Source organism: Pan troglodytes, chromosome 11, assembly GCF_028858775.2.
Source record: "Pan troglodytes isolate AG18354 chromosome 11, NHGRI_mPanTro3-v2.0_pri, whole genome shotgun sequence".
Classification (NCBI taxonomy): Eukaryota; Metazoa; Chordata; class Mammalia; order Primates; family Hominidae; genus Pan; species Pan troglodytes.
The window spans coordinates 97191779-97219244 of record NC_072409.2 but is presented as its reverse complement, the minus strand read 5'-3'; the positions used below and the strand labels follow the sequence as shown (position 1 = coordinate 97219244).

At 40.5% G+C, this 27466-nt stretch overlaps 1 protein-coding gene and 1 pseudogene across 3 annotated transcripts in view; one reads left to right on the top strand and one right to left on the bottom strand.

The window, feature by feature from the left end:
• Positions 1-27466, top strand: part of ADAMTSL1 (ADAMTS like 1) — a 1017570-nt gene that overhangs the window by 799959 nt on the left and 190145 nt on the right. For all 3 annotated transcript variants that reach the window (XM_016960664.3, XM_016960663.4, XM_003312011.6), the window contains 2 exons: positions 10507-10808; positions 25251-25380. In XM_016960664.3, the coding sequence (XP_016816153.2) occupies positions 10507-10808; positions 25251-25380 (432 nt within the window). The remainder of the gene's footprint in view (positions 1-10506; positions 10809-25250; positions 25381-27466) is intronic.
• LOC107976616 (ras-related protein Rap-1b-like) lies at positions 21681-22290 on the bottom strand (annotated as a pseudogene).

The following is a 27466-nucleotide window of genomic DNA, read 5'->3' as shown; positions in this document are numbered from 1 at the left end:
CACATATACTGAGACCTGAAAGATGAGTGGGAGTTATTCCAAACAAAGAGAAGGGAAGAGGGTGATCCAGGGTGCAACCCACCCATGCCAGAATCTTGAGTCAGGAAAGCATTGACCACATTGAAGGAAGTAAAAGAAGATTAGTGTGGCTGGAGAGAGTACTAACTGGGGGAAAATGGTGGGAGATGAAGATGGAAAATGCCATAAGATAACCAAGATAACCTTGGGAGAAAGTTTGTCTTTTTTACCTGGGGACAGTAGGAGACAATTAAAAGCTTTACATTTTAAGATTCCCCTAGCTACATCATTAAGAACAGGTCAGTAAGGAGTGACAGAGGAAGAAAATAGACCAGTGGCTATTGTGGTAGTCCAGCAGAAAGACAATGTTATCTTCAGTGATCAAGGTATGCGTGGCAGCCCATGGCAGGACAGTGAGGTGATGAAGAGCACGAACTGTGGAGCCAGCCTGCCAGGGTTCAAGTCCTGACAATACCATTTACTCAGCAGTGTGGCCTTAGAAATCATTGTATTCCAATATTATCATCTAGAAATTGAGATGAAAGTAGTACTATTAAAATATAATTTTCAAAAGGGTACAATCATGTCTCATGAAAATATAAAATAATCACATGTCAAAAATATTATTATTATTATTATTATTATTTTGAGATGGAGTCTTGCTTTGTCGCCAGGCTGGAGTGCAGTGGTGTGATCTCAGCTCACTGCAACCTCCACCTCCTGGGTTCAAGTAATTCTCCTGCCTCAGCCTCCCAAGTAGCTGGGATTACAGGTGTGCACCGCCACACCCAGCTAATTTTTGTATTTTTTTTTAGTAGAGACGAGGTTTCACCATGTTGGCCAGGATGGTCTCCATCTCTTGACCTCGTGATCTGCCCACCTCAGCCTCCCCAAGTGCTGGGATTACAGGCGTGAGCCACCGTGCCTGGCCAAAAATTTTATTTAACTCACAAATTATTGAGGAAGCCAATGTGATGTTAAAACTAGTTCAAATGAGAATTTGATTTAGAATAAAGTATATATTTTCTACCAGACAAAACCATTTGCAGTGCCATGAACAGAAAAATACATATATTATTATGGACAAGAAACATCTGTATCACCACCAGCCCTCTACAGGGAAACTTCTATCTCTATGGAGTTGCAAAACAGACTAGCAAAGACCATCAAAGGCTCCTAATTCCATAGAACAAGACCACCCCTGGAAATTTGCTAGAAAATGCCAGCGGTTCGTTGAAAAGACAACCAGTAATCTCTTTTGCCTATTTCAAAATGTTTCCAACAGTACCCATCTCCCAACAATGTCATAATGAGTTGTATATGTAAAATGCATAAAGCATGTAAGTGTAATGTTCACTTATTATTGCTATATTAAGGTGGTGGTAATGGAAATGGAGAGAAGTAAATGAGTTTATATATATTTTCAAGGGAGAATTCAGAGAATTCGGCAATCAGTTGAAAGTGAGATGTGAAGGAAATTGAGGGGTCAAGAATAACTCCTGATTTTTTACTTGAGCAATTGGGTAGCCATTAAAATCCTTTGCTGTGGTGGAGAAGATTGGAAGACGATAGGGTTACTGAAGGGAGAAATCAGGAGTTCCATTATGGACATTTTAAGTTGGAGATTGAAGCTGCCTTTGAAACTTAAAAGCAAAAATGTCAAGAAGGAAAAAATAGCAATGTGAAGTAGTTAAGAGCACAAAACCTTACTAGTTGTGTAACTTATGCTTCAGTTTCCTCATCTGTCTATTAAATGGGAATAATAATAGTTTTATCTCATAATGTTCTTGTTCAGATTTAATAACTTTTATTTATAAAGCACTTAGAGTAGTGCCTGGCACATAAGAAACACTAAATAAGTTTTTGATAAATACATTAATTAAATTAATGTTTACTTTTTTCAGAGAAGAAAGTTCTAGAACAGAGATTAAATTCTTAGAAGCTTCATGTACACTGATGGTATTTGAAACTAGGAATCATTGATGAGCACATTGGAAGATAGCACAAAGCCAAGTCCTGAGGCACTGCAATATTTTAATTTTTTTTTTTTTTTTTTGAGACAGAGTCTTGCTCTGTCACCTAGGCTGGAGTGCAGTGGCATGATGATCTCGGCTCACTGCAACCTCCATCTCCTGAGTTCAAGTGATTCTCCTGCCTCAGTCTCCCAAGTAGCTTGGGCTTGCAGGTGCATGCCACCATGCCTGGCTAATTTTTTGTATTTTTAGTAGAGATGAGGTTTCACCATGTTGGCCAGGCTGGTCTTGAACTCCCGACCTCAAGTGATCTGCCAGCCTCGGCCTCCCAAAGTACTGGAATTACAAAAGTAAGCCACCATGCCTGGCCTGTGCCACTGCACTCAGCCAATATTTTGAATTTGAGAATAGAAGGACCTAGAAAAGGAGACTGAGAAGGAAGTAACCAGAGAAGAAAACCAAGAGAGTTTGGTGTCATGTAATTCAAGAGGAAGAAGTATTTCAAGAAGAAGTACTTGCAAGCAATGGTCAATTATTTTGAATGCCATTGGAAATGAGACAGAATGAGGATTAGATTTGTTAAGAATAGCAGACAGTAAGGCCTGTGTTCTTAGAACCTGATACCAATCTTCCTCCTGGCCTTTTTCTTACTGTTAAAGAAAAGCAGCCTCCTGATGGTCAGTGGGACCCTCCGTTAGTAAGACTCCTTATAATATCTTGTCTAGAACCATATCAGAGAAAAGAGAAGGCAGAACTTCAAGATGACTTCAACAAAGTGCTCAAACATCAAGATCCCAGGCTTTGAAAGAGCCAGTAGTCTCTGGATGAATTGGAACTTTCAGAGAACTCAGCCCCTGCAACATTTTCCTCTAGTATAAAGTCTCTTTGAAAGGAAAATGTGCTCTTTAATGCAGTCAGCATTTTGTTTTTTAACCCAACTTCCATCACTGAGCATTTTCTGCAAGAAAGACATTCAGGCATTCTTGCAGAGAGGCCAGCTGCCTCTCAACCCAAAAGAGCATCATTGTCATGAGAAAAAGTCTGTTTGTTACTTGGAAAATGCCTGTAAATATAGCTTTTCCATGTGTCTTGCTGGGTTTTTTACTTTTTTTTTTTTTTTTTTTTTTTGAGAGACTGGGTCTTTCTTTGTAGCCCAGGCTAGAGTGCAGTGGCACAATCAGAGCTCACTGTAACCTTGAACTCCTGGGTTCAAGAGATCCTCCCACCTTAGCCTTCCTGGTCACTGGGACTACAGGTGTGTGCTACCAGACTCAGCTAACTTATTATAATTATTATTGGTAGACATGGGGTCTTGCTATATTGCCCAGGCTGGTCTCAAACTCTTGGCCTCAAGTGATCTTCCTGCCTTGGCCTCCAAAAATGCTGGCATTACAAGTGTGAGCCATAGTGCCTGGCCACTTTAATATGTTTTTTAAATTAAGTTCTTCTGTCAAATTATTACTGGTTAGCAATATTAGACAGGGACACTCAATCTTTTTCTTTTCAAGTTGTTGTATTGGTGGCTGCTTCAAAATTATCATTTGTTTTATTTTAATTTCCAGGATCATTATGTTTTTGATTATTCTCCTGGGGCACCTTACAGTGCTGAAGATGCCTCATAGCCTAGGCTTGACACTTGAGGATTTGAGAAATCTATGAAAAGAAGTGGTGCTGTCAGATGTTTTGAGGACTGATGTCCTAGAACTTTGAAAATTTTTGCTTAGAGACCTCAATATGAGTTGCATAACTAGCATGATTTATTTGCAGTTCCAGAGAATTGTAAACAACAGCAGTTGAGAAATATTTTCATAATTCCACATTCAGATCAAATATCCTTGAGTAAAGATCTTTCCTAATAAGTTAGATTCTCATTTATGTGGAATGATTTAGGCGTGGTTCTAAGTAAATTTAGAGGGATATTTTGGATAAGTATTATCTCAAAACTTTAATGCTCCAGCTATATTTTAAGAATGCCTTAATATTATAGATTTTACAAGTAATTTTAAAATTCCTAAAGTGATTCAATTGAAGAGTTTCCCTTCCATTATAGCATTCCAAATGGTGTTTGCTTACTTATTTTAGAGGGTTTATTTAAATCTTTTTTTTGACATCATTGAGAGGCATTAAATAACTAAAGAGTTTTTACACGAGATCTTCTGATCTCATGTAAAAATGGGAAGTAGATAAGAGTAGAAATACAAAGAAGGTGTTTCCTTTTCTCTCTTCCAAGTTTCTTTCTCATCCAGGTGTAATTTTTTCCCTATTTATCCAAAAGCCTCTTCAGATGCCAAAATGTGCAGCTTAGGTTTAGTTAACTGCACTTTATCCTAAGGTTTTTACTCCATTAATGTCTCAAGGATTGCCCAGAATCAGGAGAAGGATCAACTATTCAAAGTTTAAAAAATATATATAACAATGAAGATTGGGTTAAAAATGATGAGGCAATATGGAATTACATATTTTACCAATAAAATATGTAAATTTTTTGGTCCTAAATAACATATTTATGGAAAAGACTTGATTCAGAGTAGAATTACTTATGACATATTTTCTTTTTCCAATATACTATTTTCCAGATCCCTCTGTGGCCACTTGTTAATGATAAGATTTTTAAAAGGGAAAATCCATGATTCTTATGTAAATATAAAATGAACATCTGTCAAAGATTTTACCTACCTCGTTAACCAATGAGGGAACAAATAAGATGTTACAGCCAATTCAAAGGAAGTTTAAAAACCCTATTTATTTAGGCAAATATGAATGCCCAAATGAATTTACAAATAGATGCAAAATAGGTCTAGCTACAGGGCAACAATCAACTGCATTCCACTAGACACAGTTAATCTGTATTTCTCTGGGCAGGAATCATTTGCACTATCAATTTCTTGCCACTTAGAGGGTGGTAAAATATAATAGCTCAAAGTCAATGAAAGGCTAAGACAACCTAGGAAGAATGCACTTAACAGAGTTATCCAGTAATCAGTAATCTTTTGGGTTCTTTTTTTTTTTTTTTTTTTTTGAGACAGAGTCTCACTCTGTCACCCAGGCTGGAATACAGTAGCAAGATCTCAGCTCACTGCAACCTCCACCTCCCAGGTTCAAGCAATTCTCCTGCCTCAGCCTCCTGAATAGCTGGGATCGCAGGCTCACACCACCACACCTGGCCAATTTCTGTATTTTTAGTAGAGACAGGGTTTCGCCATGTTGGCCAGGTTGGTCTCAAACTCCTGACTTCAGGCGATCCGCCCACCTCAGCCTCCCAAAGTGCTGAGATTACAGGCATGAGCCACTGTGCCCGATTTTAAACTCTAATTTTTCTCACATATTATTCAGTTTATTCCCTTCTCTTTTCTCACCCTACTGTCATGCCACCACTCACATACACAAGCATACACCAAATGAAACAGGTAAAGAGAAATCCACAACCTCTATTGGCTCATGGCTTGAAATGTAATAAGATTGAAAACCTATACCTAAATTGAGTATTTTTAATGAGACTTCCTGCATGTTTCAATTTGCATTTTTAAATTAGGGCATGAAACTAGTGATAGCATCAAAATAAGACACCTATAAAGCTGTTTTTATTTTTAATAATCCCAATGATTTTTAAAACAAACATATATGAGAAAGGAAGAGAGAGGAAAGTAATAGGGTAAAAGGAAAAGTTAATTTTCACATTGTATTACTCCATTTTCACATTGCTGAAAAGACATCTCTGAGACTGGGCAATTTACAAAAGAAAGAGGTTTAATTGGACTTACAGTTCCATGTGGCTGGGGAGGCCTCACAATCATGGTGGAAGGCAAGGAGGAGCAAGTCACATCTTACATGGATAGTGGCAGGCAAAAAAGAGAGCTCGTGCAGAGAAACTCCCACTTTTAAAACCATCAGATCTCATGAGACACATTCACTGTCATGAGAACAGCACAGGAAAGACCCTCCCCCATGATTCAATCATCTCCCATCAGGTCCCTCCCACAACACATGGGAATTATGAGAGCTACAAGATGAGATTTGGGTAGGAGCACAGAACCAAACCATATCAAATATGTTAGTTACAGACCATGTAGACATACACCTAGAGGCTAGTGCTAGCTAATATCTGTGGTGACACGAGACTAATCAACCAAGAGTAAGTTGTTTTTGTTTAGCAGTATATTAATAAAGTGATTATTTTTATTATTTCAGTGCATGCTTCTAACTCTATACTAGTCACTAATGAACTTTTAAACCATTTAGGGATTTTATAAGTGAATTTTATTGTCACTGTTTTCTATTTCATAAAAGAGACTATGGTAATTACTCTAATTAAAGAATATATTTTTTTTCTTAATGAAAGGAACAATTAAGCTTGCAAATAGAAGGCCAGCCAGAAGCATTAATCATTCATTTGCCAGGTGTGGTTTGTTGTTGTTTTAATTTCCTGAGAAGGAAAGACTAAATACAGAATTCATATCAGTTACTTGTGAAGTTTACACCCATCTTTTAAAGAAATAATTTGTCAAACCATTCTTCATTCATCCAACAGTAGTGTTGCTAACAAAAAGAATTTTTTTTTTTTTCAAGCCAGAGTCTCACTCTGTCACCCAGGCTGGAGTGCGGTGGCATGATCTTGGCTCACTGCAACCTCCACCTCCCGGGCCCAAGCAATTCTCCTGCCTCAGCCTCCCGAGTAGCTGGGATTACAGGTGCCTGCCACCATGCCCAGCTAATTTTTGTATTTTTATAGAGACAGGGCTTCACCATGTTGGCCAGGCTGGTCTCGGACTCCTGACCTCAGGTGATCTGCCTGCCTTGGCCTCCCAAAGTGCTGGGATCCCAGGCGTGAGTGCCCGGCCGACAAGAAGAATTTTTAAACTTCCCAAATTTTAACCTTTTTATTGTCCATTTTTACATGAAAGTGATTAATGTACTGATTTAAAAACAAAAAAAAATTTCCCTCTATTTTAAAGGTCCCTCTTTAAAGCTTCTAGCTCAACAAGTGCTGTTCGAGATGAGACTTCTAAACATTAGAATTAAACCTCCTAACTCACTTGCCTGCCCTCTCACTGACCTCGCTTCCTCCCACTTGTGGCCAGAGAACTCAAGATAGTAAATACAGAGCTGGGAGATCTAGGGACTTGGGGAAAAGCCTCCTATGAAAAACAGTTATTATTCATTTGGCCATTTGCACTATCAGATATTTTTCTTTTGAAACATAATCTCCTGCCTTCAACAAAAGAGACTATATTATATTATACACTGTATGCACTAGAGAAATTAAGGTGACTGCCAAAGGACAGCACCACTTAAAAACCAAATTGTTTTTAATTGGTGTGAACTCGATGAAGACCTAAGGATAGTGGATTGGGAGATAAGCCAGTGAGGCCGTTTTACATTTGATAAAACTCTCATTTGGGAGACATAAAACAGATGTTTATTGTTTTTGCTATTAACCCTAGATGTCTAGATAGTAAAAAATTACACACGTGCATGCGCACATATATATATATATATATATATATGTTTTAATTGAAGCATGATGCCTTAAAATAACTTTCAACCATTGCAACAAGTTCATGGGGCTTCAGTAGAATGGCCTTTCTATTTTATGTGCTTTTGGTATATCTTCTTGGTTCTGGAATGACATCAAATGCAAAGTCATTTATATTATAGACAAGCAGAGCTAAGAGTCTAGTTTGTGCATCATTTATATTCTAGATCTTATCTGGGGCTCACTTTGAAAACACAAATCAAGTTGGCTACTTGTCATATTCCATAAGCTTATATATGTGAAAAGAGATGGAAACTAAGACCTAAAATAAGTTTGAGGATTATCTATAGATCTCAATGCGTTTGTATCTCTACCAAATGTTTTTTTCTATAGCAGGGGTTGGAAAACTACACTCCACAGGCCAAATCCAGACCCTTCCATCAGCATCCCATCACACCCTTTTTAAAACTAAAGTTTTATTGGAACACAGCCACACTAATTTGTTTACATATTTCATTCCACAATGGCAGAGTTGAGTAGCTGCAACAGAGTTCACGCAGTCCGCAAAATCTAAAATATTTTCAATCTGTCCCTTTATAGAAACAGCTTGCCAGCCCTTGCCCTGTTATAATGGTTCCTAAAGAGGGCTCTTTATAAGCAACAGAACCATAATCCTTACTGCATAGAAAAAGCTGGTAGGGTGCAGTTCTTTTTGAGATCTTGCCATCTTTCTGATTCGAAAACAAAGTTTGGTACCACACTATTAAAGAAGTATTATTCATCACACCATTGTCAAAGTTAGCAGGCTAATCATTTGCTTTTGTGTCTTCTTACATACAAAATAGTTTAGCATGCATTTTCCTTTGTGTCTGCATCTGTGTGATAAAATTAAATGCTTGTGTGTCTGTTATGATTCTTGTCACAGGAGCCAGGTAGGTGGATGTGGATGTGTAATAAAAGGGTTAAAATGATTTTGATAGCAGCTTTTGGTTTTATGTTCCTAAAAAGCTCCTGCAGGGGGCATTTTTTAAAGCAAGAAGACTTTTTAATCTTTTAGGATACCATTTTTTTCCAAGTTCTCTAGGTGCAAAAGGTGGAACAAAGAAGTTAAAAGGGTGAGAGGGAGGTGAAATTGTGATGAGATTTTCTTGGGATAATTCTGGGTGACCATTCTACCCTCATCCACCTTCCTGACAAGGTTATATGGGGACCTTTGTTCTCTCCTAGTGGATGACTCTTCAAAGGTAGCTGGGGTCAGGCCTTTTTCAAAGGGTCTCTTGCCATGCCTCAGAGCACTGAGTGCTGCTTTGGGGGGAGTCTTATCTTCTGAGCAGACCACTCCTGCTCCACATGAAGCCCAGGCTCAGGCCCAGGACACATCTTTGTTGTGTTCCTTCCAGTTTGGAAATTTGGATTGGCTTGCTATTAGAATTTCAATTTCCCTGAACCAGATCTGAACCATTTGCACTTGCTAGCATTTAATGCTATAACCTTCTTATCAGTTCTTTTATTGTCTGCCAAAGTCAAGGTTAAGGAGCCAGGTTTGCATGCCTCTGCAGCACGACCCCCTGTGAGAAAGCAATAGGATCATGGAAAAATGAAAAATTAAAAATAAAAAAATTATCCCAAAGTTTTTGTCTGAATTACACTAACTTTTTGAAACTATTAGTGGTTGCTTCTGGGCTTGTTTTTCCTAGGCCCCTCTCAAGGTCATTATAGTTATGGCCACGGTTGATTAATGAAGATGGGAGGACATTTTTGGAGATTTGGGTATTTTTCTACGTTCTAGAGAAAAACTCAGAAGTTCTTACTAATGTAGCTTGTTTTAGGGGACTGGGTGTGAGGATGTTGAGCACACTTGTCTGAATGCAAAACCTCTCATTTACAGTGGTATGTGTGGATTTACATGTGTAGCACGGCTTTTCTCTATGATATAAAAAGAATTGGAGCTCAGACTAATTCAAAGAATGTGTACCGAACAAGACTTTGCACCATTCTTGGAAACTTACACACAAAAATACCTCCTTATACATATAAATAAATCTCGGGAAGCATATTGAACAAAGAAAGTTACAGAATATGAGAGCCAGACTAAAAAAGAAACAAACTTCCTTAAATATCTCCAAGGGCTTATTTTGTTATCAGTATCAGTCTGCTATAAGAATAGCCAGCAACTTGCAAGAGGCACAAGTGATGGAGTCACAGGGCAAACCCCAAAACTGAGGTCCAGCCTGGGTGGGACCTCATGGGTTCTTGGCTTCATGCAGGAAGGAATTCAAGAGCTAGCTGACGAGCAAAGTGAAAGCAAGTTTATTAAAGTAAAGGAATAAAAGGGTGGCTACTCCATAGGCAGGGCAGCCCTGAGGGCTGCTGGTTGGCTATTTTTATGGTTATTTCTTGATCATATGCTAAACTAGGGGTAGATTATTCATGAGTTTTCCAGGAAAGGAATGGAGAATTCCTGGAATTGAGGATCCTCCCCTTTTCAGACCATATAGGGTAACTTCCAGACATTGCTATGGCATTTGTAAACTGTCATGGCACTGGTGGGAGTGTCTTTTAGTATGTGAATGTATTATAATTAGTGTATAATGAACAATAAGGACAACCAGAGCTTGCTTTCATTGCCATCTTGGTTTGACAGGATCTGGCCGGCTTCTTTCCAGCATCCTATTTTATTAGTGGGGTCTTATAAAACAAATTCCTATCTCATTGGAATTTAGAGTGAGGAGAAGAAACCACCAATTCCCTGCTTGGAAGAGCTACCACTGTGGGTGCAAAGTAGGGAGCAAGCAGGTGGTCTCTGGAATGTCTTGCAGCTGGGAGTTCATGTGACATTCATGAAGCAAGCAACCCAGAAACAGTGGCAAAATCGCTTATGAACTAAACTGAAGCGCCATCACAGGACAGGGTGGAGGAGCCCTGAGTACCCCTGGGACAGCTCTGGGCACTGGAGGCAGGTGGGATGCAGCCCCTCACAGCCCCCATGGCTTCCTGCCTGGGGCTTCTCATCCTGTCCTCTTGTTTGCTTGCCGACTGCAGGTTCATCCCAGAGGCCTGGTCGGCCTGCACAGTCACCTGTGGTGTGGGCACCCAGGTGCGAATAGTCAGGTGCCAGGTGCTCCTGTCTTTCTCTCAGTCCGTGGCTGACCTGCCTATTGACGAGTGTGAAGGGCCCAAGCCAGCATCCCAGCGTGCCTGTTATGCAGGGCCATGCAGCGGGGAAATTCCTGAGTTCAACCCAGACGAGACAGATGGGCTCTTTGGTGGCCTGCAGGATTTCGACGAGCTGTATGACTGGGAGTATGAGGGGTTCACCAAGTGCTCCGAGTCCTGTGGAGGAGGTAAGAAAGGGGGCTCTGGCTCAGATCCCCGCCATCTTCTTGCTCTTTTTCTCTCTCTGCATGCAGCTGGATCATGTGACTGCCTCAAATCCAAGAATGATAAGCAGGAGGAGGAGGGGAGGCAGCCATTCTAAATGTAAAGCACACTGAATGAAACACAGATGTATTTGTCTCTTGGCTCCAGTGGCTCTCAGACTGTCAGCTGTGAGTGGCCAGTACAACAAATGCTTTGGCTTTCAGTTGTCATTCTGATGTCTTGCAACATATCATCGTGTATCTGGCTGAGAAACACAGTTGACACTGACCTGGCCGTGCTCTCAACATTGTTTTTTTGATCTCTGCCCTTGCCTCAGTGCATGCAATGTGAACCAAGACCCAAGAACAAGTCGGAGTCCCTCCGATGTACTCAGCTGATTTCCCAAAGTAATATCTGTTTACATCTCGAGGAAGGGTGTCTAAAAGGTAATTGATACAGTGGTTACCTGGAGCTGGAAAGGAGTTTAAAGTTCAAAGTCTGACCCCACCCCCATCTTACAGATGAGAAAACTAAGAATCAAAGAAACAAAGTGATTTGTTCAAGATCATACAGCTGGTGAGCGACAGAGCTGGGACTAGAACAAAGCTTTCCTTTCTCTGCCTGGAGCCTTTCCATCATACCACACTTTTTTAAGCACCTAGAGAATTCTTGAAGCTTTCTCATTATGAATATCAGTTAACTCACGTTAAATGTTTCCACATATATCCATCTGGTTCTCCTTGGTGTATTCCATGGTGATAGAACAGTAGATTCAGTGATTCTTTCAGATGTTATGAACAGGATTGTAGTGGCAGAGGAAGGCATTGAAATCAACAATTGATTCTTCAAGATTACGAACTTTCTTCCCACACTAAAAATACGGTAGATTCATATTGACACCATCTCCTATATCTACTCCCAAGAGAAATTTTAATAGATGAGGAAGCACCAGCTGATTTCTTGCCAGATCTTTCCCTGGCTATTAGTAACCCCTTTGAGCATGTTGAGATTCTGTTTTCTCAGCAAAGATTCTTAATAACCGGTGGAAAAAAGCACTAAAATAATTTCCCAAAACTGTTTTCTAAACCATGACATTTTGGAAACTTTGAAAATGCATCTTTTGTCATGATTGAGAACGTAAGAATAAATGCACCACACTGTTCACATGTAGTTGAAAAGGAATGAATAGTGGAACAAGTACTAGCAAAGAATCAATTTTCTCCAGCAGGTCTTTTAGTAAGCATTTAATAGTCCTGACCTTGAGGTTCTTGTTTGTTTCCACATCTTCCAGTTTCAAACCCTGGAATTCTGAAGTGTTTTAATGGAGAGCCCTGGTATGTTAAAACCTAAATTCTTCCAAATGATTCCGGAAGACAGTTTCCTGGAACTCAGTGAATGTAACTGTGTTCATATGGGACTCTTCACTCACTTTGAGAACGTCTTTTCTTTCACGCTTAATGAGAGAGAAGTGTTAAATAAGCTTTGGTGATCTCTGGAGCCTGGGCAGGAGCTGAGAAATCAGGTAGAAAGGCTGTTAGCCAGTGGCTACAGTTGCTTCTTTCCAACATAGCAGATGACTCAGCATTCAGATGGTTGTGCTTTCATCCCCAATTTCCATGATCACCTGAATTGAATGATCATTATTTCTAGTCTAAGACAAATGTGCTTTAAAAAATTATTTATGGTCTCTCAGTTATAGTTCTCAGTTACAAGTCAAGCCTGGAACTTTATGAACAGATGGAAAAAATAGATGCAGTAATGGAATATCTAAATAACCAGATACCTTTTTCTTTAAGAGTCTAACCATTCTGCTGACCAACCAAGGGTATAAAATTTGAAGTGTCAAGTGTATGTGGAGTGTATTTAATTTAAAAGGTTTTTAGAAGATACTGATTTAGAAATAAGATTTGGATGTTTGAGATACAATTGATCTCTACCTATAGAAGCTAAGTGTTTTTATATAACGTAAATTGTACATCCTTTATATCCAAAGCAGGGTAAAGTTACTGAAATCTCTTAGGTCTTTAAATGTCAACAACTGAACCTACTTACCTTCAGTTATGTCACTGTGCCAAGGTAGTATATTTAAGTCTAAAAAGTTAGAGTCGAAAATTCCAAAGTGATGAAAATATGCTTGGGTTATATGGTCCATATGATGCCCATATGCACTAAAATTTATTTTGGTATATAGGACGTGTATATTTTCAAGTCTTTGTTCGACAGTAACATTTTACTGTATTATCAACTTTGATCTTTCACCAAAATGTAACCCACAAGGTTATATATATTTTTAATTGTTTCTTCTGAAGCCAACCAAAAATCTGCAGGATTAACAAATAGATTTTAAATCAATTTTGGGTTGTAGAGCCGGTCAGGCTAATTTTATTGTTTTTGTAATCTCAAGAGATGAAATTGGATAGACAGAAAAGTAACCTTTCACCTAGCAGAGGTAGCAACCAGAAGGAACTAGTTAGTAATTTAGTCTGTAGTTGGTGGCTGTGTTTCCCTGAGCTGTCATCAAATATCATGTAACAATTATACTATTCTGGGAGATATAAACACTGAAAATCTCATTTTCTGGAAGATCGAACGCAAGCCTAACCTGCTCAGATCTGTATCCTGTGTCCCACTGTCACTTCCTTGTTAGATTTTAATTTCCCACATGTGAACTGATAGGTGTTATCAAGGAAAACAACTCTGAGCCTGATCAGCTTTATTGTATTGAACTCCTAGACAGTAAAATCCACGTTAAAATCTAGCTGGGGGAATACTTGACATTGACTTCAGCAAAAATGGAAGATGAAGCCTTGTACCTGTTGTTCCCCTTTTCTTACAAGTCCTCTCTCCTTTTTGCTTCTGTCAAGAAAGGAAAACCCAGAATCATCAAGTACTATGCTTAAACATGTTCTCTGTCGGTTTACAGTGTCCTCCTGAGAGCATATATTAGCTCTTTTGGAAAGAGCACAAACTTGATGAGCTAACTTCTCACATCATGCCTGCCTCCCTTGGGCCAACTCTACTGTGAACTCCAAGGTGAAGCCCTTAGAGTTTTTCCCTCCTCCAGCTTCCCACACTCCCAGTTCCAGGGCTGCTCTGTCACTCCAGGTTCATGCTCCCCAGGCAACCCATTCCCACCTCCCCTCAGCCTCAATTGCATGCTGTGCTTAGAATGCCCTGCCCTTTAGCCATTGCATTTGTTCATCCTACAAAAATGTATTGAGTGTTGACCACAGGGCTGGCCCAAGATACTCCTTAATTATGACAGAACTTCTGTCCTTAGTTTCACCCACCACACTGGGCTCCACCTAAGAAGGATGAGGCAACTGGTCCCTGTGATAACAGAGATTTAACACACAGCACTGGGGAGGCCTAGAGCCTTGTTTTAGAATACTTCAGATTAGAATGTAGTAACTCTGGAATGCTTCTTAGTCTCAGCACTTCATCACCCCATGGGTTATTTTAATCTTTCAGCTATGATTATTGGTTTGGGGTTATGTAAATTTGTGTTTGACAAACCTAAGAGAGGAGATTATTGGTGTCTTTCTAGAAATGTAGCACTTACTTTCCCCATTCCTTGCAGTCTTAGAAGGGCCTAAGTTCTTTTTGTTTTTTTTTTTACAGAATTGAACTATTTTAATTAAGGCTTTCAGTTTACATTTGGCCACCTCAACGTAGTTGTAACATTAGGTTGGTCAATTTAAATACTGTGGCTCCCTGTTGGATAGACACAATCTTTACATCCAAATGTTAATGCATACAAAGCAACACAGCATTGTTAAACAAAACAGCAATAGTTACCTCATATTGGGCCTTGTGACCAATTCCATATGATTAAAATTACTTCCCACATTCACACCCACAGTACTTGTCCACCATTTCAAATCTCAACCAAAACGTTACACATATGAAACAATCACTAACAGGCAAAAATACTAAACCTGTATATTTGGTATTGCAAATACACTTACGCATGAGCAAGGAAGCAGTTCACAGTGATGATCTACAGCTGCAGAAGCCTGAAAATGATTTACAAAAATTGTTAAATCATTAAAAAATTGTTTGAAAATATATACTTCTTGTTGTAGGCACCCACTGTATACATGACTATAAACATTGTTCCTTATGTAAACAGAAAAGGAAACATATAGTAAGAAATTTCAGGCAAGGAGCCAAGATGGCCGAATAGGAACAGCTCCGGTCTACAGCTCCCAGCCTGAGCAATGAAGAAGATGGGTGATTTCTGCATTTCCATCAGAGGTACTGGGTTCATCTCACTAGGGAGTGCCAGACAGTGGGCGAAGGTCAGTGCGTGAGCGCACCGTGCACGAGACGAAGCAGGGCGAGGCATTGCCTCACTCAGGAAGCGCAAGGGGTCAGGGAGTTCCCTTTCCTAGTCAAAGAAAGGGGTGACAGACGGCACCTGGAAAATTGGGTCACTCCCACCCAAATACTGTGCTTTTCCAACGGGCTTAAAAAACTGTGCACCAGGAGATTATATCCTGCACCTGGCTCAGAGGGTCCTACGCCCACGGAGTCTCGCTCATTGCTAGCACAGCAATCTGAGATCAAACTGCAAGGTGGCAGCGAGGCTGGGGGAGGGGCGCCCGCCATTGCCCAGGCTTGCTTAGGTAAACAAAGCAGCCTGGAAGCTCGAACTGGGTGGAGCCCACCACAGCTCAAGGAGGCCTGCCTGCCTCTGTAGGCTCCACCTCTGGGGGCAGGGCACAGACAAACAAAAAGACAGCAGTAACCTCTGCAGACTTAAATGTCCCTGTCTGACAGCTTTGAAGAGAGCAGTGGTTCTCCCAGCACGCAGCTGGAGATCTGAGAATGGGCAGAGTGCCTTCTCAAGTGGGTCCCTGACCCCTGACCCCCGAGCAGCCTAACCCCCCAGCAGGGGCAGACTGACACCTCACACGGCCGGGTACTCCAACAGACCTGCAGCTGAGGGTCCTGTCTGTTAAAAGGAAAACTAACAAACAGAAAGGACATCCACACCAAAAACCCATCTGTACATCACCATCATCAAAGACCAAAAGTAGATAAAACCACAAAGATGGGGAAAAAACAGAGCAGAAAAACTGGAAACTCTAAAAAGCCGAGTGCCTCTCCTCCTCCAAAGGATCGCAGTTCCTCACCAGCAACGGAACAAAGCTGGATGGAGAATGACTTTGATGAGCTGAGAGAAGAAGGCTTCAGATGATCAAATTACTCCAAGCTACAGGAGGACATTCAAACCAAAGGCAAAGAAGTTGAAAACTTTGAAAAAAATTTACACGAATGTATAACTAGAATAACCAATACAGAGAAGTGCTTAAAGGAGCTGATGGAGCTGAAAACCAAGGCTCCAGAACTACGTGAAGAATGCAGAAGCCTCAGGTGCCGATGCGATCAACTGGAAGAAAGGGTATCAGCGATGGAAGATGAAATAAATGAAATGAAGTGAGAAGGGAAGTTTAGAGAAAAAAGAATAAAAAGAAATGAGCAAAGCCTCCAAGAAATATGGGACTATGTGAAAAGACCAAATCTACGTCTGATTGGTGTACCTGAAAGTGACGGGGAGAATGGAACCAGTTGGAAAACACTCTGCAGGATATTATACAGGAGAACTTCCCCAATTTAGCAAGGCAGGCCAACATTCAGATTCAGGAAATACAGAGAATGCTACAAAGATACTCCTCGAGAAGAATAACTCCAAGACACATAATTGTCAGATTCACCAAAGTTGAAACGAGGAAAAAATGTTAAGGGCAGCCAGAGAGAAAGGTCGGGTTACCCTCAAAGGGAAGCCCATCAGACTAACAGCAGATCTCTCGGCAGAAACTCTACAAGCCAGAAGAGAGTGGGGGCCAATATTCAACATTCTTAAAAGAATTTTCAACCCAGAATTTCATATCCAGCCAAACTAAGCTTCATCAGTGAAGGAGAAATAAAATACTTTACAGACAAGCAAATGCTGAGAGATTTTGTCACCACCAGGCCTGCCCTAAAAGAGCTCCTGAAGGAAGTGCTAAACATGGAAAGGAACAACCGGTAGCAGCCACTGCAAAATCATGCCAAAATGTAAAGACCATCGAGACTAGGAAGAAACTGCATCAACTAACGAGCAAAATAACCAGCTAACATCATAATGACAGGATCAAATTCACACATAACAATATTAACTTTACATGTAAATGGACTAAATGCTCCAATTAAAAGACACAGACTGGCAAATTGGATAAAGAGTCAAGACCCATCAGTGGGCTGTATTCAGGAAACCCATCTCATGTGCAGAGACACACATAGGCTCAAAATAAAAGGATGGAGGAAGATCTACCAAGCAAATGGAAAACAAAAAAAGGCAGGGGTTGCAATCCTAGTCTCAGATAAAACAGACTTTAAACCAACAAAGATCAAAAGAGACAAAGAAGGCCATTGCATAATAGTAAAGGGATCAATTCAACAAGAAGAGCTAACTATCCTAAATATATATGCACCCAATACAGGAGCACCCAGATTCAGAAAGCAAGTCCGGAGTGACCTACAAAGAGACTTGGACTCCCACACAATAATAATGGGAGACTTTAACACCCCACTGTCAACATTAGACAGATCAACGAGAGAGAAAGTTAACAAGGATACCCAGGAATTGAACTCAGCTCTGCACCAAGCAGACCTAATAGACATCTACAGAACTCTCCACCCCAAATCAACAGAATATACATTTTTTTTCAGCACCACACCACACCTATTCCAAAATTGACCACATTCTTGGAAGTAAAGCTCTCCTCAGCAAATGTAAAAGAACAGAAATTATAACAAACTATCTCTCAGACCACAGTGCAATCAAACTAGAACTCAGGATTAAGAATCTCACTCAAAACCGCTCAACTACGTGGAAACTGAACAACCTACTCCTGAATGACTCCTGGGTACATAACGAAATGAAGGCAGAAATAAAGATGTTCTTTGAAACCAACAAGAACAAAGACGCAACATACCAGAATCTCTGGGACACATTCAAGGCAGTGTGTAGAGGGAAATTTATAACACTAGATGCCCACAAGAGAAAGCAGAAAAGATCCAAAATTGACACCCTAACATCACAATTAAAAGAACTAGAGAAGCAAGAGCAAACACATTCAAAAGCTAGCAGAAGGCAAGAAATAACTAAAATCAGAGCAGAACTGAAGGAAATAGAGACACAAAAAACCCTTCAAAAAATTAATGAATCCAGAAGCTGGTTTTCTGAAAGCATCAACAAAATTGATAGACCGCTAGCAAGACTAATAAAGAAAAAAAGAGAGAAGAATCAAATAGACGCAATAAAAAATGATAAAGGGGATATCACCACCGATCCCACAGAAATACAAAGTACCATCAGAGAATACTACAAACACCTCTACGCAAATCAACTAGAAAATCTAGAAGAAATGGATAAATTCCTCGACACATACATTCTCCCAAGACTAAACCAGGAAGAAGTTGAATCTCTGAATAAACCAATAACTGGATCTGAAATTGTGGCAATAATCAATAGCTTACCAACCAAAAAGAGTCCAGGACCAGATGGATTCACAGCGGAATTCTACCAGAGGTACAAGGAGGAGCTCGTACCATTCCTTCTGAAACTATTCCAATCAATAGAAAAAGAGGGAATCCTCCCTAACTCATCTGATGACGCCAGCATCATCCTGATACCAAAGCCAGGCAGAGAAACAACCAAAAAAGAGAATTTTAGGCCAATATCCTTGATGAACATTGATGCAAAAATCCTCAATAAAATACTGGCAAACCAAATCCAGCAGCACATCAAAAAGCTTATCCACTGTGATCAAGTGGGCTTCATCCCTGGGATGCAAGGCTGGTTCAATATATGCAAATAAATAAATGTAATCCAGCATATAAACAAAGACAAAAACCACATGATTATCTCAATAGATGCAGAAAAGGCCTTTGACAAAATTCAAAAACGCTTCATGCTAAAAACTCTCAATAATTAGGTATTGATGGGACGTATTTCAAAATAATAAGAGCTATCTATGACAAACCCACAGCCAATATCATACTAACTGGGCAAAAACTGGAAGCATTCCCTTTGAAAACTGGCACAAGACAGGGATGCCCTCTCTCACTACTCCTATTCAACATAGTGTTGGGAGTTCTGGCCAGGGCAATTTGGCAGGAGAAGGAAATAAGGGTATTCAATTAGGAAAAGAGGAAGTCAAATTATCCCTGTTTTCAGATGACATGATTGTATATCTAGAAAACCCCATTGTCTCAGCCCAAAATCTCCTTAAGCTGATAAGCAACTTCAGCAAAGTCTCAGGATACAAAATCAATGTACAAAAATCACAAGCATTCTTATACACCAACAACAGACAAACAGAGAGCCAAATCATGAGTGAACTCCCATTCACAATTGCTTCAAAGAGGATAAAATACCTAGGAATCCAACTTACAAGGGATGTGGAGGACCTCTTCAAGAAGAACTACAAACCACTGCTCAAGGAAATAAAAGAGGATACAAACAAATGGAAGAACATTCCATGTTCATGGGTAGGAAGAATCAATATCGTGAAAATGGCCATACTGCCCAGGGCAATTTACAGATTCAATGCCATCCCCATCAAGCTACCAATGACTTTATTCACAGAATTGGAAAAAACTACTTTAAAGTTCATATGGAACCAAAAAAGAGCCCACATCACCAAGTCAATCCTAAGCCAAAAGAACAAAGCTGGAGGCATCACACTACCTGACTTCAAACCATACTACAAGGCTACAGTAACCAAAACAGCATGGTACTGGTACCAAAACAGCGATATAGATCAATGGAACAGAACAGAGTACTCTGAAATAACGCCGCTCATCTACAACTATCTGATCTTTGACAAACCTGAGAAAAACAAGCAATGGGGAAAGGATTCCCTATTTAATAAATGGTGCTGGGAAAACTGGCTAGCCATATGTAGAAAGCTGAAACTGTTTCCCTTCCTTACACCTTACACAAAAATCAATTCAAGATAGATTAAAGACTTAAACGTTAGACCTAAAACCATAAAAACCCTAGAAGAAAACCTAGGCATTACCATTCAGGACATAGGCATGGGCAAGGACTTCATGTCTAAAACACCAAAAGCAATGGCAACAAAAGCCAAAATTGACAAATGGGATCTAATTAAACTAAAGAGCTTCTGCACAGCAAAAGAAACTACCATCAGAGTGAACAGGCAACCTACAAAATGGGAGAAAATTTTCGCAACCTACTCATCTGACAAAGGCCTAATATCCAGAATCTACAATGAACTCAAACAAATTTACATGAAAGAAACAAACAACCCCATCAAAAAGTGGGCGAAGGACATGAACAGACACTTCTCAAAAGAAGACATTTATGCAGCCAAAAAACACACGAAAAAATGCTCACCATCACTGGCCATCAGAGAAATGCAAATCAAAACCACAATGAGATACCATCTCACACCAGTTAGAATGGCAATCATTAAAAAGTCAGGAAACAACAGGTGCTGGAGAGGATGTGGAGAAATAGGAACACTTTTACACTGTTGGTAGGACTGTAAACTAGTTCAACAATTGTGGAAGTCAGTGTGGCGATTCCTCAGGGATCTAGAACTAGAAATACCATTTGACCCAGCCATCCCATTACTGGGTATATACCCAAAGGACTATAAATCATGCTGCTATAAAGACACATGCACACGTATGTTTATTGCAGCATTATTCACAATAGCAAAGACTTGGAACCAACCCAAATGTCCAACAATGATAGACTGGATTAAGAAAATGTGGCACATATGCAACATGGAATACTATGCAGCCATAAAAAATGATGAGCTCATGTCCTTTGTGGGGACATGGATGAAATTGGAAATTATCATTCTCAGTAAACTATCACAAGAACAAAAAACAAACCACATATTCTCACTTCTAGGTGGGAATTGAACAATGAGAACACATGGACACAGGAAGGGGAACATCACACTCTGGGGACTGTTGTGGGGTGGGGGGACGGGGGAGGGATAGCATTGGGTGATACACCTAATGCTAGATGATGAGTTAGTGGGTGCAGCGCACCAGCATGGCACATGTATACATATGTAACTAACCTGCACATTGTGCACATGTACCCTAAAACTTGAAGTATAATAATAATAATGATAAATAAAATAAAATAAAAAATTTAAAAAAATTTTTTAAAAATTTTGAAAAGTCTGGGCATTTCCTTCCCAACAGATATTAAAGGCAATCTATTTAAGGCATTATACTGAAAGGACTATCATATTTTAAAGACAAGATCACTGTCTCCATAGGTTTTTGAAAAATTTTTAAAAACTATATAGCTGTATTAATTAGAGCACTTATTTTCTACAATAATAATCACCTTAAATGTCTTTTAAAAAATTACAATAAGCTACAAGTGTCAAAGAAGCAAAGTTATCTAGAGTAGTCTACATAAGAGCTCTTTGGACTTTCTTTTATTATGGTAAAATAGTGGTGCTTTTAGGATTTACATTATTGTACTCTCCAATACAAAGTATGAGTCAGGGTTAGAGTACACAGTACACCATTTTCATACATGTACAACATGGGTGGATGAAGAATGTCTCTTAGCAGTAATACTGGATGTAGTCTCTGCTTTTACCAGCTGCATACTCTAGGACTATTATATAAGTAAAAATCTCTCTTGTGATACTGGAAAGTGATTAGAATGTGCAAACTGCTATAGTAGCTTTCATATGCTCTTAAAGGGTACCACCACAGGAAAGTCCATTTAAGATGCTGGTAGGTTTAACAAAGTTGGAATGCTGACACTATTGAATTGGACAACAGTTCTTCAGAGCTGACTCAGAGCTGCAATGCACTTAGTACATTAAAGCAGCTGACATGATGACTTTTTGGGAGCCTTCCCAGGCACTGGAGTTTTTCTGTTAATCTGCCGCACTAGGTCATAAACGATCTCATTAACATTTATTTTGGATTTTGTAGAAGAATCTAAGAATGCACAGTTGTTCCATTGTCTTGCTAGATTTTTGACCTTGTTCCTTCCCTATAGCTCTTTCATCTTCCAAGTCATACTTATTACCAACAAGCATCTTTGGAACATCATCAGTGTCTTTAACTCAAAGAATCTGTTCTCTCAAGTCTTGCAAATCATTAAATGTGGACTGTGCTGTGATGGAATAAACTAATGCAAAGCCTTGTCCATTTCTCATGTACAAATCCCTCCTTGCTATACATTGTTCCATTCCTGCAGTATCCAAGATTGCAAGCATACACTGTTGTGCTCTACTTCAACTTGCTTTCTATAAGAATCTTCTATCATAGGACATATTTTTCAACAAAAATTCCTTGAACAAATTGTACATTCAAAGCAGACTTTCCAACGCCTCCTGGGCCAAGAATGACTAGCTTATACTCATGCATGATGCAAACTTGTCGAAACCTAGTACCTCTCACGCTGTCACCGGGTTCCCGCAGCCAGTGTCACTCCCTCCGGGTTGCACCACAGCAGTCCTGCCGCTGCCGCCGCCGCTCCAGCTGGTTTACACACCTGACTCTGGGCGAGGTTTGGCATTGTCCAGAAGGGCCTAAGTTCTATCAAGAAGGAGTTCACAAAGTGGAAACACAGGTCACATCACTTACACACCTTCACACACACCTGATCCAGTCACTTTCAAGTAAAGCATGTGACAAGCCCACGGTCACTTCCTGCCTCAGGACCGTTGACCCAATTTCATAAGGTTTTCAACAGCTGAATAAAGGCAAAATATGTTTTATTTTAGAGTCTCATTTAGAATCTCTTGAATACTACCAAACAGGTAAATGAGTTAAAAATTTAATTTCTAAGATAACCACAGCTCTAGATTCTGTATGGGATAGAAAGCTACATCCAGTGACTTCTCATCACTACCTTAATAATACTAGACTATTCCAGTGGGAAGTATCAGTGATTATATCAACTGTTTCTTATGATGTGTTTGGCTGTGTCGTCATACCATGAATTTCAAATGGCTCATCCCATCTACAACCAAGAGAACACCCTGCAGTCAGCATTACAGAATATGACGGAATAATTTGAATGTCTAATAGAAATCTCAAATGCTCCACCTTGAACTGGCCATGATATATTTAAATTAAATTTTGAAGCTCATAAACAATTTAGAAAAAAGAAAATGTAAAGATACCATCACAGCCACAGGGTAAATATTGTGATTCTTTTTTTATTTTTATTTTTAGTAATTTATTTTTGAGACGGAGTTTTGCTTTTCTCACCCAGGCTGGAGTACAGTGGTGTGATCTCAGCTCACTGCAACCTTCATCTCCCTGCAACCTTCACCTCCCAGGTTTCAGCAATTCTCCTACCTCAGTTTCCCAAGTAGCTGGGATTACAGGTGTGCACCACCATAGCTGGCTAATTTTGTACTTTTAGTAGAGAGGGGATTTCACCATTTTGGCCAGGCTGGTCTCGAACTCCTGACTTCAGGTCATCCATCCACCCTGGCCTCCCAAAGTGTTGGGATTACAGGCATGAGCCACTGTGCCTGGCTTTGTGGTTCTTTTTTTAAAAAAATGTTTAATTTCTCAGACTTACAAAGAAGAAAGGTGATTTGGACTCCAGTTGAGTCACTTTTTAAATGATGGCCTTCCTAAGTGGACTAGATCAATGTCACATCAACCTAGGAAGTATTAGCTGATGATTGAGCTGATGACTTCTTGGAGAAACACAGCATACGTGGGAGGAGAGCAGCATGATGGGTCAACTGTACTATACTAGGTAGTATCTGATGAAGCAATGCAGAAAATAAAGCAAGGCAATATATGTGTATTTATGTATATTGCTAATTACATGGATAGTCCCAGACTCTACTATAACTATATATAAATGTCCAGCTATAGATAGGTATCTTTAAATGTAAGTATCTTTATATACACAGCTATGTATGTCTGAAGGCAAATTAGTGAGAATGTCCTGTCTTGCCTCTTCACTCACACTGAGCTCTGCTGAAATGATTCCAGACAAATGTCTAGATTATTCCTAAAGATCTCCAGGGAAGTAGATATGACAGCCTCTTAATATTTTTAAATATTAAGTCTATCAGTCAGTACTAAGGGCACAGCCATCCTCAGCTTTACCATTTACAACTGTATGAACTTAAGCAGGTCTTTTCACCCTTCCCAGCCTGTTTTCTTATCTGTTAAATGGGAATAAAGATAGTGCTTACTTCGTGCAGTTGTTGAGAGGACTGAATGATGCATGCCAAGCTCTTAGCATTGGTACCTGGTTAATAATGGGCATCCTGTATATGTTAGCTATTGTTATTATGACTGGGCATCAAAATGAAATGTCTGGTCATTACATTGCTCATTTAAATGTCTCCACAAGGGGACCAGGTACAATGGCTCACGCCTGTAATCCCAGCACTTTTGGAAGCCGAGGTGGGCAGATCACTTGAGGTCAGGAGTTCGAGACAGACTGACCAGCATGGTGAAACCCCATCTCTACTAAGAATACAAAAATTAGCCGGCCATGGTGGCACACGCCTGTAATCCCAGCTACTCGGGAGGCTGAGGCAGGAGAATCGCTTGAACCCGGAAGGCAGAGGTTGCAGTGAGCTGAGATCGTGCCACTACACTCCAGCCTGGGCAAGATTCTGTCTTGAAAAAAAATTTTAAAATAAAATAAAAATAAGTGTCTCCCCAAGGGCCCTGCAGACCACCTTGGAGAACTTCCCAGTAACCTTGTGCCAGTCACTGCTCAAACTCCTGTTTCACTAGCTCTGAGTCAGGGCCTGCGGGTGTCAGTGGGAAGGTTGTTTTCCACGGCTGTGGTTATTATGCATCTTATTCTCTTTCTTTGTTCCAACTTCCAAGGCTGCCCTAGGTCACAAAAGAAATGAACCAGAATCAGAAGGCAAACAGCAAAGACTGGAGTCCTAGATTCAAGACCTCAAGAGCCCAGCAGTTTACAGAATTGTGGATATAAAACATGGCCTTGGGCCTCCCTTCCAAATACAACAATCTCCTTTCAATTAAAATATAAGATGTGAAGGTTTTGGGCCCCTTTTTTGCCACCCTGTGCTCCTTGTTCATTGAAGTATCACGTTCCAGCATTGGCGACATTAGCCTCGTGGCATTTTTTTAAGCATTTCAAGAGTCTAGGTAGCAGCCTCTCTTCTGTGGGGGAGTTGCCCTCCTCAAGGAGCATGCTCACAGAGGCAACAAGCTTATGAATACTTTCTCCCAGCTCAAGTGATGCTTGACAAGATTGGCAGTCCTGGGCTTTAAACTGCCATCTCTGACATGCAGCGAGAGTCCTACAGAACACAGGGACCTCCCACCAGCTGCCTTGTCTACACTTCATCACCCCCCACACACACACCCACTTTGCACTCTGGCCTGACCGTGTGATTTGTACACAGGTGTCCAGGAGGCTGTGGTGAGCTGCTTGAACAAACAGACTCGGGAGCCTGCTGAGGAGAACCTGTGCGTGACCAGCCGCCGGCCCCCACAGCTCCTGAAATCCTGCAATTTGGATCCCTGCCCAGCAAGGTAAGGGATGTGTGGCCTGCCCTTCTGTCCAGGGGCACGTACAGAACTGGGCGCATCTTTCAGTGGGCAAGACTGTAACACTTATTTGTTACTCAGTGTTTTGAAAACCAATTAGCATCAGTTCAAACTTTTAGTCAAATCCACTTAAGTTTAATTGAAACCAGGGCTTTGGAATTCTAGCCCAATCAATGGTCATGCCAGAATCTGGAAGATACCGTGCATTCACTTGAGCCTGTGGCATGGCTGGTATGTGTGTGTGCCACGCAGTTGCTTTCCCCTAAAGGGAACATGAGGTGACCACAGACTTCGTGGGCTCTGCCACCTTTTAGCCTGTGTCCTAAGCACTCACACCATAGTAATGAACTGGTCTGTGAATTGCAGAATATAAGGGCCTGAAGCAACTGGGTGGTATAATTGATCCACTGTGAAATCTATATGCACACAGCATGCAGATTCATTGTAGCATGCTCTGGGGGTGTGTGTGTCATTCCACATGCGTAAAATCAATTAGAGCATTTCATTGTTCAGCCCTGCCTGGGTCTCATTATTAGCCAACATTGAGTCACAGCCTTGATTGAATTAATCAATCCAATCACTGCTTCAGTCCCTACAATTTTATGGTGTCTTGAGAAACTTGCCTTCTAGATACTTCTTTTTGAGCAAATCTCATCTATGGGTTTGGAAGGGAGACGTTTAAGAACCAAATCCAGACTTTCAAAACTGCTGATGGAATGAAGAAATGTTGCTGAATAGGGTCAGATCCTAGATAAAAGGGGGAATGCTGATTTTGAATGATAGTTTTTCTCTTTCTGCAAAGTGTGTCATGTAAGAAGTAGTTAATACCTGTATTGCTGTCAGGCATTAACAATAGTTTTCTGGTCACGATGATGCACTGCTTGTATTATTTCCCAGCTGGCTACATTCCTTTCTTTGGGACTTGGAGGGTACAGATCATAGTCCTCCTCCAATCACATGGAGGCACATCCCATGGTGACACTCCTCCTGCTAGTCACCAGAGTTGTTCTGTATGATGATCTGAATGGTGGACCAGGGCATTCCCCTCTTCAAATACAGAAGTTAAGAGGGCAACTCATGCTATATTCTCCAAGGCAACCATAAAATCAGTCAGCCACTGCTTTGGAGAAGCACCCCACCCATGAGAACAGCAGTCAACAAGATAGAGTCAAAGTCAGGTCCTGTACATGAAATCCTGAGTAACCTCGTTTTCTATCCCTGCCCCACCTGGTTCCACATTTCTGTCCTAACTTCGCAGCTCTCTAGTTGTTGAGCCTAAATGCGTGGGCAAAGGGCACCAACTTTTCTATTTGACTACAGTCCTGTCATCTAGGAAGAAGCAGTATCGACTCAGCATGGAATGCCTGCAACGTTCTTTGTTAGGCAACCAAGAGGCCTGGCTTCCCATCCTGCTGTCACCAACTAGCTCTGTGGCCTAGGGCGAGGTGTCTGCCCTTTGTGTTTCCACATCTGCAAAGTGAACTGGTTGTACCTGATGATCTGAGGTCCCATGACTTGCTCACATGTCCCATGATTCTTTATTTTGTAGGCAGAAGCATTAAACAGCTACTCCTGCTGCTGTGTGCTAATCATTCCTGTAATTTCTGTTCTGCTTATTTGCCATTATTTGAAAAACATGCAAAAGGGTCTTTCTAACCACATTCCCGTGTTGTAACAACACCCAAATGCTGAGGCAGTGCCGAGGAGTCAGTGCCTGGGACTTGCTTAAAACTGCTGGGACTCGTGGTCCCTAAACCCTTCTTTGAGCACCAAAACGAATAGGACATGAGATGTTACTCCTCATTCTCAAAGTACTAACTATGTTTAAGTTACAAAAGGTTAGGTTATCCTGTGACCCTTTTGTTGACTCACAGACAAGAACAGTTGTTGAGCTTAATGTTGTCGCATTTGCTCCAGATAAACTCAATTCTCTGATTTCCCACCAGCCAACTGTCAAGCCAACAGGCGCAAGACCTCTCACTGGGCACAGCCAGGAGTTTCTTGGGTCGACCATACACATTTAAACATTTGTAGAAGGTTGCTAATTGCAACAATAAAGGGGACCAAAGTA